Source organism: Crotalus tigris, unplaced genomic scaffold, assembly GCF_016545835.1.
Source record: "Crotalus tigris isolate CLP2741 ecotype Arizona unplaced genomic scaffold, ASM1654583v1 scf7180000024506.7606697, whole genome shotgun sequence".
Classification (NCBI taxonomy): domain Eukaryota; kingdom Metazoa; phylum Chordata; class Lepidosauria; order Squamata; family Viperidae; genus Crotalus; species Crotalus tigris.
Genome location: NW_024100678.1, coordinates 626126 through 640509, shown reverse-complemented (window position 1 = coordinate 640509; position 14384 = coordinate 626126). Strand labels below are relative to the sequence as shown.

Here is a 14384-nt window from a genome sequence, read left to right as displayed (position 1 = left end):
GATGTAACAGAAGATTTCATATATTACATTTGGATGGGGCAAGGTTGGAAAAGAAACAGAAATCGGCTCACTTGCATACACAGTATTTATGAAGGATGAAATTTCTAATAACTCTGATCTGCACTTCAGAATAACTTCAGTTTAGCAGTACAAGGAAATCTGAGGCTAAAATCCCAATTTGTCTGCGTTGTTGATAAGCTTTAAATTCCTTGTCTTTACATGGATGCATGTACAAATCTGAAGTTTACTATAAGTTGTCTTTGCAGGAAGTAAATGTGAATTCCCCATAGGGAACCAAACTTGAAGGCTCTCTGAAGATCTCTAAGATAGGTTGTCACCGTGTAAGGCAGCACTGAATCAGATACAAGAACCAAACTGCATATTACACTAAACCAAGCTTTGATTTAGCCATAGTTTGTGAAATAAGAAACAATGACTATTTTCAACTCATTAAGTGAGAAATCATGGTTTATATGCTATAATGGCTGGGTTTTTATATCAGACAAAAATCAATTATATTAACCATATTATAGCCTAGTGCAGAGGTAGGCAACCTTGACTCTTTTATGACTTGTGGACTTCAACTCCCAGAATTCCTGAGCCAGCCATACTGAGGGGAAAGGGAGAGGTTTCTAAGCAGAGCCATGCTGGATCAGGAATTCTGGGAGTTGAAGTCCATGAGTCATAAAAGAGCCAAGGTTGCCTACCCCTGGCCTAATGAATTTACATATTATCATTATTCAAAAGAACAACTAGCAAAGACATTGCTGTTCTATTTACACTTTATATTTGGAGTTCAAAGATCAGTATTGGGATCATGGAAAGTGTGCACATTTGGAATGTCTCTTTTGGATGATTCAGCAGAGCCAACTTACTTAATCATCTAATATCTATAATTTTAATACCACTTCATTACCCAACAATTTTGCATTCTTTAGCTGTTCAAAAGGACAGGTTATTCAAGGCCATCACGTAAAAATAAGCAGTCAAGCAGACTGTTTGCTTGACAGTGAAGAATCAACATGAAGTTTCTCATTGCTATATCATGTTAAATACACCCCTAAATGAATCACCTTCGTCTTAGCATTTTAAAGATTTATCTTTCAAATAAAGGAGACAAAAATCAGTAAAGTATGTAATAAAGGAACATAGTTCATAGGCTATTGATATATTCCAGAAAACATACTCTCATCTGATCATACAATGAATATTTAGGAAATCTGGGGCAACGAATAAAGTGACAGATTTAAAACTGGAGAGAAGTGGTTTGAGCCCTTGCATCTATGATGCTCACAGAATAACCTTATGGTCAACTATTAACTCTCACTCAAATTTATCCATCATAATTATTGATAAAGATAGAATGTGTATAATTCCTTGAAGGGACAGCAACCCTCAAATTATAGCCATTTATTTGGAATTTATGAATGATTTTTACAACACAGAACTCATAGATTATAGCCAAATTTGCATTACAGAAATAATACAGTACATATGTATGTATGAAAAGATTGCTTTGCTTCCAGAAAGACTCAAGTGAACAAAGCAACATTACACACTATTTGATTCTAGGGGCAAAGTGAAATGATCATATTGTTACACTACACTTAATCTGGCTGGTTTCAGTTTTTGAACTTGTTTAACGCAACCTGCAAATCCCTGCTTTATTTAAATAATTAAAAAATGTGTAAAGCCAAAATTGAGAAGATAGTAATAGACAGCTTCTGCAAAGAAACTGAAGACTCAGTAGCCCACCTAATTTTCTGCCGCAAGAATATCTCATAGACTGACTACAAAAAACAGCATGACAAAGTAACAACAATGGTTTATTGGATCCTGGAAGATCCAAGAACTGGAAAAAGGTTCTGCTGGTTACTGGACACCCTTAAAACTACAGCTTTAAGGTGAAACTGAGATTCATCAAGTCAAAGTTAAGTTGCCTTGCACAGATCTACTAATTATGGCAATATTGTATCGTAATGCCTAAGTTTTAGTAACAAATTAACACTGAACTATCTACAATGTATTGTATAAACTATTATATATCTTGCTCTATCGCTTTACTCTTGATCTTAACTGTGACTAAGGAAGTACCAAGTTTGTATTTGACCTTTGTGTCAAGTATTTCTAGAACATTTTATTACAATCTGCAAATTGGTATTAAATCTCAGAACTTTCCCACCTCTTCTAATGCACTAGAAAATCCACAGAGATCTCCTTGCTATATAGTGAGGAAATCAGAAAAAAAATGCAGGAATAATTTGTAGTTCTCCTTTGTGAATGCTAATACTCAGGAAGTTAACTCCCACAAAAGTTTGGAGGAATATATCTCTAAACAGGAAAGTAAGGAAAGTTCCATTGTTAGTTCTATGTCTTTAAAGTTTAGAGAATTCTTGCTGCAGACACAGGTTGTCAGCAGCAAATTCTGATTTATGGTTTTAAAATCCTCCATGTTTGTGTTAAAGGCTTGTTTAATTAGCACAGTTGATTGTCTATCACAATTTCAGTATGTTTTAAAAAATAAAAATATCTTAGCCTTGGGCCATTCAAACTTCAAAGCATCTAATTCAAATGAAAAAAAAAAGTATTTACTCAATAAAATTTGAGCAAATTTTATTATCCAACCAAATCAAGAGGATGGGAAAAGGATATTAACAACAACAAACAGAAAAAGTAAAACATACCTTACTTACAGTCTAGTAATAACAGATACATTTAATAACAGATATATTTAAAACTGTTCATCATTCAAGGGCCACCCAAAATTGCTTATAAAAAGATTATCAGCAAAACAAATGTAGAAATTAACAACAACATTTTTATTAACAGAACCTAAGTGTTAAATATTCTAGAAAATACTAGAAAATATAGGAAGATTGGCATCATCATGTTAACAGTTACATTAACTTAAAAGTTTGCTGGGACACTTTTTGAACTTGTTTAACGCAACCTGCACATCCCTGTTTTATTTAAATAATAAGAAAATGCAAAAAGCCAAAATTGAGAAGATAGCAACAGACAGCTTCTGCAAAGAAACTGAAGACACAGTAGCCTAACTCATCATCTGCTGCAAGAGTATCTATCTCACAGACTGATTACAAAAAACAGCATGACAAAGTAACAACAATGGTCCATTGAAAAATCTGCAAGAAATATCATCTGCCTATAAGCAAAAATTGATGGACCATAAAATAGAAAAAGTAATAGAAAATAAAGAAGCTAAAATGCTCTGGGACTTTAGAATTCAAACAGGCAGACACCTGCCACATTAACACCCCAGACTTAACTGTTGATATGAAAGACAAAAAAGTCTGGATAGTGGACATGGCAGTACCTAGAGATAGCAGAATAGAAGAGAAAGAATTGGAGAACAAAATACAAATACTTGCAAACAGAAATAGAACAACTGTGGCAAATGAAAGCAAAGGTAGTAACAATAGTAATAGGCACCTTGGGTGTAATCAGAATCAACTGGAGCACCGCTTGAATGCCATTGGCATTGACAAAATCATCACCAGTCAATTGCTAAAGTCAGCTTTCCTTGGAACTTACATCCAACAACCATGCTTTTAATACCATCAAACATCAACATCTGCCTATCCCAGGGATAGGCAACCTTGGCTCTTTTATGACTCGTGGACTTCAACTCCCAGAATTCCTCCCATGCTGGCTCAGGAATTCTGGGAGTTGAAGTCCATGAGTCATAAAAGAATCAAGGTTGCCTACCCCTGGCCTATCCCAGGTTCTTGGGAAGGACTGGATAGGTGGATAAAAATGCCAAATCCTGCCTCAACATCTGGCTGACTGTGCACTCAACCATTTAATAATAATAAAGAGGTAGACCTTCCTGGCTCCATACCTCATACCCCTACCTAGCTTGTATGTTAATATCTCAGAATAATTTTTTCAGAGTAATTAGTTTATCTTCAGGTGCAACACAGTTGGTTCAGAATCATGTGATATTTGTGATATGCTTCAAGTTTCTATATTTGGGCTAATCATTGGCAGTGATAGGGTGACAATTGTATGTTTGATTTAAAAAAAAATTAGATGTTGAAAGACAATGTCATAGGATAGGAAGATTCATCTCTGCAACTCTGTCAATGGTCCTCTCATCCTGAAATGACCCAGATTGTCTTTATTCATGATCCATATTAATGCTTTACAGCTCTGCATCATAATCAATGTGCTCTACTTTAAAATACAAACAAAAACTATTAAATTATTTTTTAGAAAACCTCTACAATATGAATTTTTCTAGCATAACCACTCCCTTCCCTAAAAAGAATTGTTTACAGTGGTTCAAAGGTGTATGACTAAGACAGCAATAAAATACTTTAACATTGATTTAATTTTCTTTCTTGGTGGCAGGGTGAAATTGCATGTGAACAGGAAATAATAAACTCAGAACTATCAGAGAACTATGTCATCTTATAATTCAAGTCTGTTATACTATATAACCTTGCATACCAAAATTTATTCGTGTACTACGGAGACACTCCTTCTGTATTCAGGTTCCATTAGATAGAAGAGATAAAAGGCATGAAAGTATGCTCTTGTTTACTTCCCATTTGTTTAAAGGAAGATTACACACAATAGACTTTGTCTTTCATTGCCTGATGCTTGTAAGTTTGTTAAAGAAGTTTTTTTTTTCTCTCAACCTACTACTCCCTACTACTCACACCAACTTCAACAGGGAACCTTGGAGGGTGGTTAGTACAAAAGATCCCAGTACATTTTGTTTCATTCTTTCAGAATCCTTACTCTCCTGCACTGATCTCCATTTGCTTTGGAATGGTGAAAATCATAGCCCAACACATTTTAATGGGTGTCGGATGGAGTTGTATAGTAGCAGTCTTATCCCAAAGAATCTACTCTGAATTTTTTGACTATAGTTCTACAGTATAGTCATGCAGGGTGGGAACAATGGGAATTAGAATCCACTACTAGTTGAGCATACTGTGTAACATGAACGTGGGCTCATGACCTGGTTTTAAAGAGGCTTCTTTCTCTCAATCTGACTCTTCAATTTGTATGTCAGGAGAAATAACGATGATCCTTTACAGCAAGGGGTCTCCAACCATTGGGCCATTAACCAGTACCAGTCCGTGGACTGTTAGGAACCGGGTCATACAGTTGGAGGTGAGTGGCGGGTGAGTGAGCGAAATCAAAACCATCTTCCCTGGTCCATGGAAAAATTATCTTCCACGAAACCGGTTCTTGGTGCCAAAATGGTTGGGGACTGCTGCTGTAAGGAAAATTTAGCACATGTCCATAAATGACAATTATAGGTAATCCGTCCCTTACAACCACAATTGAGCTCAAAATTTCTGTTGCTAAGTGAAACAGTTAAGTGACTTTTGCGCCATTTTACAACCTTTGTTGCCACAATTGTTAAGTGAACCACTGCAACTGTTAAATTAGTAACACAGTTGTTAAGTGAATCTGGCTTCCCCATTGACTTTGCTTGTAAGGTGGTTACAAACTGTGATCACATGACCCTGAGACATTGCAGTTGTCATAAATATGAGTCGGTTACCAAGTGACTGACAAATGATTTTTTTATCACATGATCATGGGGATGCCACAAAGGTCATCAGTGTGAAAAACAGTCATGTCCTTTTTCAATGCCATTGTAATTTCGAATGGGCACTAAATGAATTGTTTTAAGTTGAGGACTACCTGTAGCGATATTATTACCCACTGCTTTTTACCAATGAAAGAGTTACTTTTAATTACTGAATCAGGATTTGGATTAAATGTGTTAGTTTAGTTGTTTGCTGACTTCTGAAGACACAGCCAGAGGATACTCATTATAATGGTCCTATTTCAGTTTGGGATTTCAGCAAAATGGTGGAATCAATAAGACTTCAGATGAAGGACCACATAAGAACTGCATGAGCCTCATTAGTACTTCTGACTTTCTCAGCAGCTTTTAATATCTATCACATGAAAATGGGTCCACCCCAGTTTGCCTGATTTTGGCACTGGAATGCTATTTCTGTTGAGTGAGTCTAGAAGAAAGGCTAGTGGTTACTATTGACCTGAAGTGGCACAAATGCATCTTACAGAGTTCTATTTATGACTGTTACATTTTTTATTATTTATGTGAATTCACTGAAAATTATATGGTTTAGAATGCACTTAGCAGTGAAGTACATCATAATGCTTCTCAGACTAATGGTTTGCAGCTAAGTGAGACTAGATAACGTTCAATAGCATTCAAGGGAGAGGGGTTGGGCTTTGCCCCCTTGTGTCCACATAGGGATTCTAGATTAAGTCCCCATTTGACTCCTCCCCCTGGCTCCTACAAAAATATATTCCTACAGTATGTCCACCAGTCGATTTGCAGATTGGAATTAACCTGTTCTAGGAAGAAAATATAACTGTGTTCTCTGTGTTCTATTCTCTGCAGAAATTATAACTGTGCCATCTGCAAACACTTCTGCACTAAATTACTAAATTACTCAGCATTACTGAGCTGATGTAATCTGTAAACAGTTTTCCAAACCTGGGCTATATCACAACTAACCTACTGCAATGTGTTCTATGTGAAGGCTACATATTCAGAAGCTTTGGTAGAATAAGAACTAAGCTGATAAATGGTGTATGGCATCATAATACAGGTAGTCCTTGACTTGCAGCAGTTTGTTTACTGACCGTTCGAAGTTACAATGGCACTGACAAAAGTGACTTACAACTGCTTCCCACGCTTATGATCTTTGCGGCATCCCTATGGGCAAGTGATAAAAATTCGGAGGCTTGGCAACTGACTCATATTTATGAGGGTTGCAGAGTCCCCGGGGATCATGTGATCCCCTTTTGCAACCTTCGGACAAGCAAATGGGGAAGCCATATTCCCTTAACAACTGTGTTACTAACTTAACAACTGCAGAGATTCACTTAAGAACTGTAGCAAGAAGGATCATAAAATGGAGCAAAACGCACTTAACAAAAGTTTCACTTAGCAACAGAAATTTTGAGCTCAATTGTGGTTGTAAGTCAAGGACTACCTGTACTTAAAAGTATGCAGATGTTTTCAATTTAGGAGTCAAAAAATGTAAGAAAGAATGTGCTTTTTAAATACATATCAATATATCTATCCCCTAAAAAAAATAATACTTTTTTCTGCCAGCAGTCCCACATCTAATTACCATTTCCAGTCTTTATTAACACAAAAAATGCAAGGTGAAGAGTTTCTGAAAACTTCAGTCCTGATACATATGTTTAGGTAATCTGCTATGGAATTTACAAGATATCTGAGACAGGCCAATGGAAATCTCCATGAAAATAAAAAAGGGCAGTGTTGAAGACAATGGAGTAAGTACTGCAATATTTTTTTTACAATATCTTATTGAATAACTCATAGCAGTCTTCTACAGAACACTAGTGTTTGTAGGGTTCAAAATCACAGTTTTCGATTGACAATTCCTACCTATGAAGGAAAATTGCTTCTCACTCTACCTATTTTTTTCTTAATATGCCAAGAACATTGAACTCACAGCTTAGGCAAGGTCTCCAAACCCTACAGGGTACAAGTTTGACACAAAAGTTACAGACCTAGAAGTGATTTCAACATTTGGTAATTATGTAAAAGTACTTCTGAGCAAAGGAGGGTTGTTTTTTTTTTTCTATTTATGCCTCTAGCGCTCGCTTGCTCTTTTTGCACTGAAAAGCTCAGAAGTGTAAAATATGTTGCAACTGTTAATAGCCCTTTAAACTTTGATCTCTGTCTTACCTCTATGAATTTTTCCCCCTTCTCCTATTTCCATGTATTTCTACAGTCTTATCACCATCTGTTTCTCTGCACTTTATTTATCTCATATTCTGGATATAATTAAGGAACTATGTACACAGTCCACACACTTACATCTACCTGAATCTTTCTGAAAAACCTAAGAGCCTAAATGTTCTTTGTTCTTAAAAAAAAAATGTGATGGAAAATAGCAGCTGCCTCTTCCAAATGACTCCAATTCATCCTTTTAAAAAAACAGTCTCACATGGCTGAGAAAAGACCAATTTCCAACTGCGTATTAGAAACCAGAGAAATCAAAACCAGAATTAGCTTGGACCATCACCTCATTCTAAATAAGACAGATTCACACATGCATCTTCTTTCAGAGTGTCTATGTACCAGTCTTGATCAAAAGTAGAATCATGAAATATCAGTACTGTCTCAGATAACTGTGTCCATTGCTTTTGAGAACCACAATTCAGAGACTTACACAATTATCATCCCTTTTGTACTAGCCCCCACTGGGATTATATGGCAAGTTCCCTCCCCCCCCCCCAAGAATAGGGCTCTGGATAAGTATTTGATGCTACAGTCTCCCGTTTTTTTTCAAGTGGTGCTATACAGAATTCCATGGAAGCATATAAGGAATTAGTTCATAATGGTTTTCAAAAAGAAAAATAAACATAAATAAAAGACAGCTTGTTCATCTGCTCTAATATATCCTTTGCAGTAGGCAGTTATAGAAGAGGGTTGTTTGGAAACTCAGGGGTCACACATGAGTGACTAGTAAGAAACAAAAAAAAGACAATACTAAAGCAGAAACAGGAGGAAGAGTTAGACTTCTGGCAATATTTCATTCAGCTCAATTACTTCTTTTAGTTGCTCATACAATCTGCTGATCTCATTCATTTAAATATGTAATTTCAAGCAAGACCACCACAAAAATATTTCATGCATCCAGACCCAAACAATTTTTTGCCCCATTAAATAAAGGAGAGGAGGATCATTTTTACACATGACCTCTTCATTTAGAGGTTGGATTAACAAAGCAAAGGAGCAATCTGAACTCAGATACCGGACTGTCAAGACGACTGGTGTGATGTAGATGTTGAAAGTGTTGTTAGGAGATCCAGGTTCAGGATCACCTTCAGTCATTAAAGCTCACTGGAGTGACCTTGAAACATACTTCCTCTCTAAAGTATTCCAATCCAAATTACCTTACAGATTAGTCTTTCGGGCAAAATAATTGGGGAAGGGAGTACTATGTACTTAAGATACTGGAAGAAAAGCTGAAGATAAATCTACCAAGTAAGTAACAACTAAATATCTTAAAAACATTAGCTGTACCATAACATCTAGCATAACATGTAACATAGTTATAGTTTTCAGATAACTGGTGAGGAATTTTGTTCTAATTTTCTGAAAATGGAAAAATGTGAAAGGGTGGTTGATGATTTCTGGATTTGACTATTGAAAAAAAGATTCAATGAGGAGCTGAAAGTATTATTGTAATGTTAAGGAGGGACAAGGATAATGAGCTTGTCATCATCATCATCATTATCATTTTAGCCATTGTCTATCCACTGGAGGATGAAGGTCTCTTCTGCATGTTTTCAACCAATATGGTCCTGAGCTTTCTCTTGCCAATTGGGCCCGTAAGTGGCTTCTTTACCTATCTTCTCTTTCTTTAACTGTATTTTTCCTCTTTTCTTTCTTTTCTTTATATACTTCTGCATTTGTCTTTTAGCTATGTAAAAACTTTTAATAAACCATGATTAAAAAAGAATTGTTCTCATTTTCTGTAGTCTTAAGTTAAAATTAAATTAAAAATAAAATTAGATTTGTCCTTGTTATGGTGCCACTCATAAGAGAACCCAAATACAGAGGGCTTCTCTTGCTCAACAGGTTGACCAGCAGCTGGAAAGAATGGAGCACAAGTCAAAGAACCTTTTCCAAAATCCTCAGGGCAACTCTGCAGTAACCCCAGAGCAGGCATGCAGCAACAATGCCTCTCCATTTGGGCCTATGTGGAAAGTGTTCCCCTGAAGGCAGATTGTCTTTCTGTAGAAATAAATGTTGTAAAAGAATGGATATGCAGAGGTCTTGGCTTAAAACTGTTCTTTGAATTTTGGTCAAGCAGTGATGAAATCTGCCTTCATTTCAGGATTATCTGCAAGATGATCTTCTCCAAATATATATAGTTGTTCTAACATGGAGCTTCATGGATATATATAGCTAACAGAGTGGGAGAGAACCTGTGGCTTAGAGGTTATAACAACTGCCTAACATGCAGATAAGCCCAGGTTCGAATCTCAGAAGAGTAAGTCTGGCTGAAGAGAGTTAATGGAACTCGAAATAGCTATACCAGTTCTCTCTTTATTCTTTGTTAGCAACCTAATATATATATATATATATACACACACACACACATACATACACATATATACATATATACACATATATATGCATGTATATGCTAATTTTGAAATGTTTTTGATATTATATTGTAACATATTACATATAAAAGTTACAGTTAAAATCCAATGGATTAAAACATATTTTTACTTTTCCAAAAAACTGCTGACACAAGGATTTTATATAAAAATTAAAAACCATGCAACAGCAATTTGACTCTGCAAATGCTTGAACACTTGCTCCTTTAAAAAAAAGCCCCTTAACATAGCATCTACAGTGCCTCAAGCAATTAGAATTATTTTCATATGACTCAGGTTATTGCAGTATAAACAAGCCCTGTTTCCTTAGTGCTTTATCTGAGGGATTAAAGTTTCTTTTCTCTTTTAGAGATCTGAAAATACAACCACTATCTGTTGCGTACTCTTACCACAATTGCAACAAGTCATGTGGACTCTCAGCTGGCCAGATATAAAGCAGCTGAGTCACCAAGCAATTTGTTCTTATATACCAGAAAACCCTAAAAATGTGAATGGTGCCTGCTTGTAATATTTGAGATAGGGAATTAGGGTCCAGCGCTTCACAGGATATGAGAATGAATAGAAAGTTCTAAAACCGAGCATAACCAATTATAACTGGCTTGTCTAAAGACAGCACAGCAACATAGAGTGCGTCCATCAAAAGAAGAGAGGGAGCTGTAAAGTCTAAAATATTTGAAGTTTGGTTTAAGAGTTCACCCACAGTGGCTGCCTCTCAGAAGATGCCTCTTAGAAGCATCGCTATTAACTGTTTCCCCAGCAAAAAGAGAGAAAAAAAATACTTGAAAGTATTCTCTTCTATGAGGAAGAAATGAAGAGAGCATCCGTATCAGAAAGAAGACTTTTTCAATAGATCCATTTGATATCTCACAATTTATTAGTTCAGACAACTGTATAATGCATATTAAAGGAGAAAATGTGAGGCCACAAAATTAGACTTAACCAATGGGTCTCCAATAAGAAATTGATTCATATTCAGGCTCTGTAAGTATAGCACAAACCTCTGTCTAACCATACACAAGCAGACAAAGTTCACTCATACATACACATTTTTTTCTTGACAGAAGTAGATCCAACATAGCAGATTTGCTTAGGAAGACCAAGGTTCACCTCCTGATTCAGCCACTGTCTCTTGACATAACTTATACAACAATGGGGATGTGAATACTATTGGATAAGCCCACATTTAGCACCATGCCCTCTACCCCTTGAATGCAATAAGGGCAAAGTCCAAATGAACACATACACACAAACACTCTTCAGGAGTCCACACCTCCACCAAGAAAGGGACTGTTGTTAGCTCCCTCATGCAACTTTGCATACAAAAGGCACAGTTGATTCAAGCAATTACCAATTCTGCAATAGCTGGCCTTAACTAGTTCACAGCCTATTCGCCATCTGTCTTTTTCATCCAGTGTGCTGAAACTTATCACTATTCTTTCCTAGCTTACTGCCTATCAAACCAAATATGCATACTCTAGAGCAGAGGTCCCCAACCTTTTGGGGACCAGGGACATTCCAAGGAGAGAGGTTTTTCTGTGGACCAGCGTGCTTTTGTGTGCTGCCTGCATCTCGCGGATGGGGCTTTCCTTGTTTGTGTGGACCAGTTGCTGGCATGCCATGGCCTGGTACTGGTCCACAGACGGGGGTGGGGGGGTGGGGGGGTGGGGACCCCTGTTCTAGAGTTTAGGTTTAGTCCACGTATTTTATTTTTGAGTCATTATTGACTCCTGATGATTGCCTGAACAAGTCCCTGCTGTTTTCTTTGCAAGAATTTTAAAAGTAATTTGCCATTGCCTGCTTTTTGGGGCAGTGTGTGTGAGAGACTGGCCCAAGGTCATCCAACTGTCAGTCTGTCTGCCTAAGGCAGGACTAGAACTCAGATTTCCTGGAATCCAGCCTGATGCCTTAACCATTACACCTAACTGGCTATCACATAATATGCCAAAAATTTAATGTGTATGTGTGGGGGGGGGGGGAGAAGGGTTTTCAACTAAGCCTAAACAGATTTAATGTCACTGAAAGAACTTTCACACCACTTTTAGAATAACTGCAGTTTGCTCATCCAGACACTAATAAAAGGCTGCATTATAAACACTTCAGCAGAGAGATGTGACAGTCTGAACGTGAAGATCAGGCAAGTGTGAATCAGCCACTTAATGTAAGCAAAATACCACGAAGTTTCCTAGCGTTCTCAAATATAATTAAAGTTCATGCAGCCAAGCATTAATCAACAACTGCACAGCAATCTAGTGCGTGGGTTGAAATCCTACTTATGCCTCTGAGAACGAACCTCGGAGGTTGCAAAATCAGCAATTCGCCCCGCACGTGAGAACCAGACAGAAAGGCTGTCCTTCCCTTACCCCGTTTTCAATCACGGGAGAAGGTAGAGGGGTCACTTACTTTCTCCTTCTTGGTTAAAGAGACGCTGCCACCGCCGCCGCCGCCGCCCTCCCCTTGTTCGCTACACTTGTTGAGCTTCTTCTGTCCGGCTCCGCCAATTCCCGGCGGGCTCCAGGTGATGGGAACGCCGCTGCCGCCGCCCTTACCACCTTCGCCGCTTTCTATTTTGATTAGCCGGTGCTTGGGGGAAATGTACTTGACCGACGCGGAGTCGGGCGGGGTGGCAGCCCGGCGTTCGCTGTGGCTGCGGAAGAGCTGAGGCGAAGCCGAGGCCGTCGAGGGGGTGGAGGAGGCGACGGCGGCGGTGCTGTTCCCGCCGCTGCCTACCCCGCCGCCGCAGCAGGACGAGGACGAGAAGGGCTTGGGACCCGCCGACTCCACCAACAGCTCCTCCGGCGCGCAATACTCGGCGCGGCAGAGCGCCCTCAGTTTGCGCAGCGATGAGCCCGGCCCGCTGTAAGGGTCTTCGAAGTCGCGCTCCTTTTGCGCGCGGTAGGCGCGAAGCAGGTCGCTGGTGTCGTGGCGGGGGAAGCACGGCGACGTGTGGTGGTGGTGGTGATGGTGATGATGATGGTGGTTGTGGTTGTGATGCCCTCCGCCGCCCGCTCCCGCCGTGCCGTTCCGCTTGTCCCGATAGTCCGGCCGGGGCGGCTGCGGAGGGCTCTTGGTCTTGTTATTGCCCAGGCTAAAGTACTTGTTCAGCCATTTGGCCATGACGGCACCCTGCCTCCTAAAGCACGCCGCCCGCGCCCATGGAGACCGAGGAACCGGGCGCCACCGCTTCAGGGCTGCACGCCTTGGCGTCCCTCCGGCTCGGGCGGCTGTTCCTGGAGCTCCCGTCCCTCCATGGGACCCGCTTCTTCGGTTCAGCCGTCCGTTCCCGGCCTCGCTAGAAACTTTTGCCCGGCAAACGCCTTCGCACCCTCCCAGCGAGGACTGGGAAAGCCCCCCACCTCGCTCCGGGCTGGGCTGGGCTCGCCTCTTCTCTCGCCTCAAAGGCGCCGCTTTCCTGCCTTCCCTGAACTTTGCCGAGTCGCCCGCAGGACCTGACGCACACAGGGCTGGGGCTGCAGCGGCTCCTCCTCCTCTGCGCTTCGGCTCCTCCCCGGCGGCCCTGCCCGGACGGCCGTACCCAGCGCCTGAAAAAGACTCCCCGTCCGCGGTGGCGACTGCTGCCTCGCGCGTCCGCTCGCGCAGCTCTCAGCTCCTGCCCGCCCGCCGAAGGCAGCTGGGCCCTACGCTCGGCACGCACCGGTGGGGAGGGGCCTGCGCACCGAGATGCCCCCGCCTCTCTTCTCCGCGCTGAGAGCGAGGAGGGCGGGTGCGCTTTCCTCCTCCTGGCAGGCGGTCGGCTTGGTTGTAGTTGGAAAGCGAGGAATTTCCAGCTCCGGCAAGAGGACGCGACTCTCTGGTTGCGCTTGTGAGAGGCCCCCGGGACGATCGCTTCCCCGCCCGAGGGCCAATCTCTGGCGGCGAAGTTGGTTTGCGCGATCCTCTTTTCCAGCCTTCGGTTGTCATTGTGTGTACGCGAAGGGCGGTCCTGCAGTTGGGGGAGCACCTGTAACAGGATCAGATTTTTAATCCAGGGGCTGATGAACCTGCTGGAATGTGGATGCCAGAAACCCAGTCACATACTCAAATGTTTGCTCCGTGTAGTTTTCGGTTTATTAGCGAACAAGGCATCTGCCTAAACTACACTTTCAGGTTTTCAATCCAGAACAATATTTTCCAGAACTGAACATGTTTGGGAATACTTTGCTCATGTTCAACCTTTCCTGTTTTAGGATCATAGTAAC

At 40.3% G+C, this 14384-nt stretch overlaps 1 protein-coding gene across 1 annotated transcript in view; it reads right to left on the bottom strand.

The window, feature by feature from the left end:
- The window catches only part of SHB (SH2 domain containing adaptor protein B), a 176153-nt gene extending 162041 nt beyond the window's left edge, over positions 1-14112 (bottom strand). Inside the window, exon 1 of the mRNA XM_039333544.1 lies at positions 12589-14112. Coding sequence (XP_039189478.1) covers positions 12589-13302 — 714 coding nt within the window. The 5' untranslated portion in view covers positions 13303-14112. The remainder of the gene's footprint in view (positions 1-12588) is intronic.
- Positions 14113-14384: the final 272 nt, after the last annotated feature.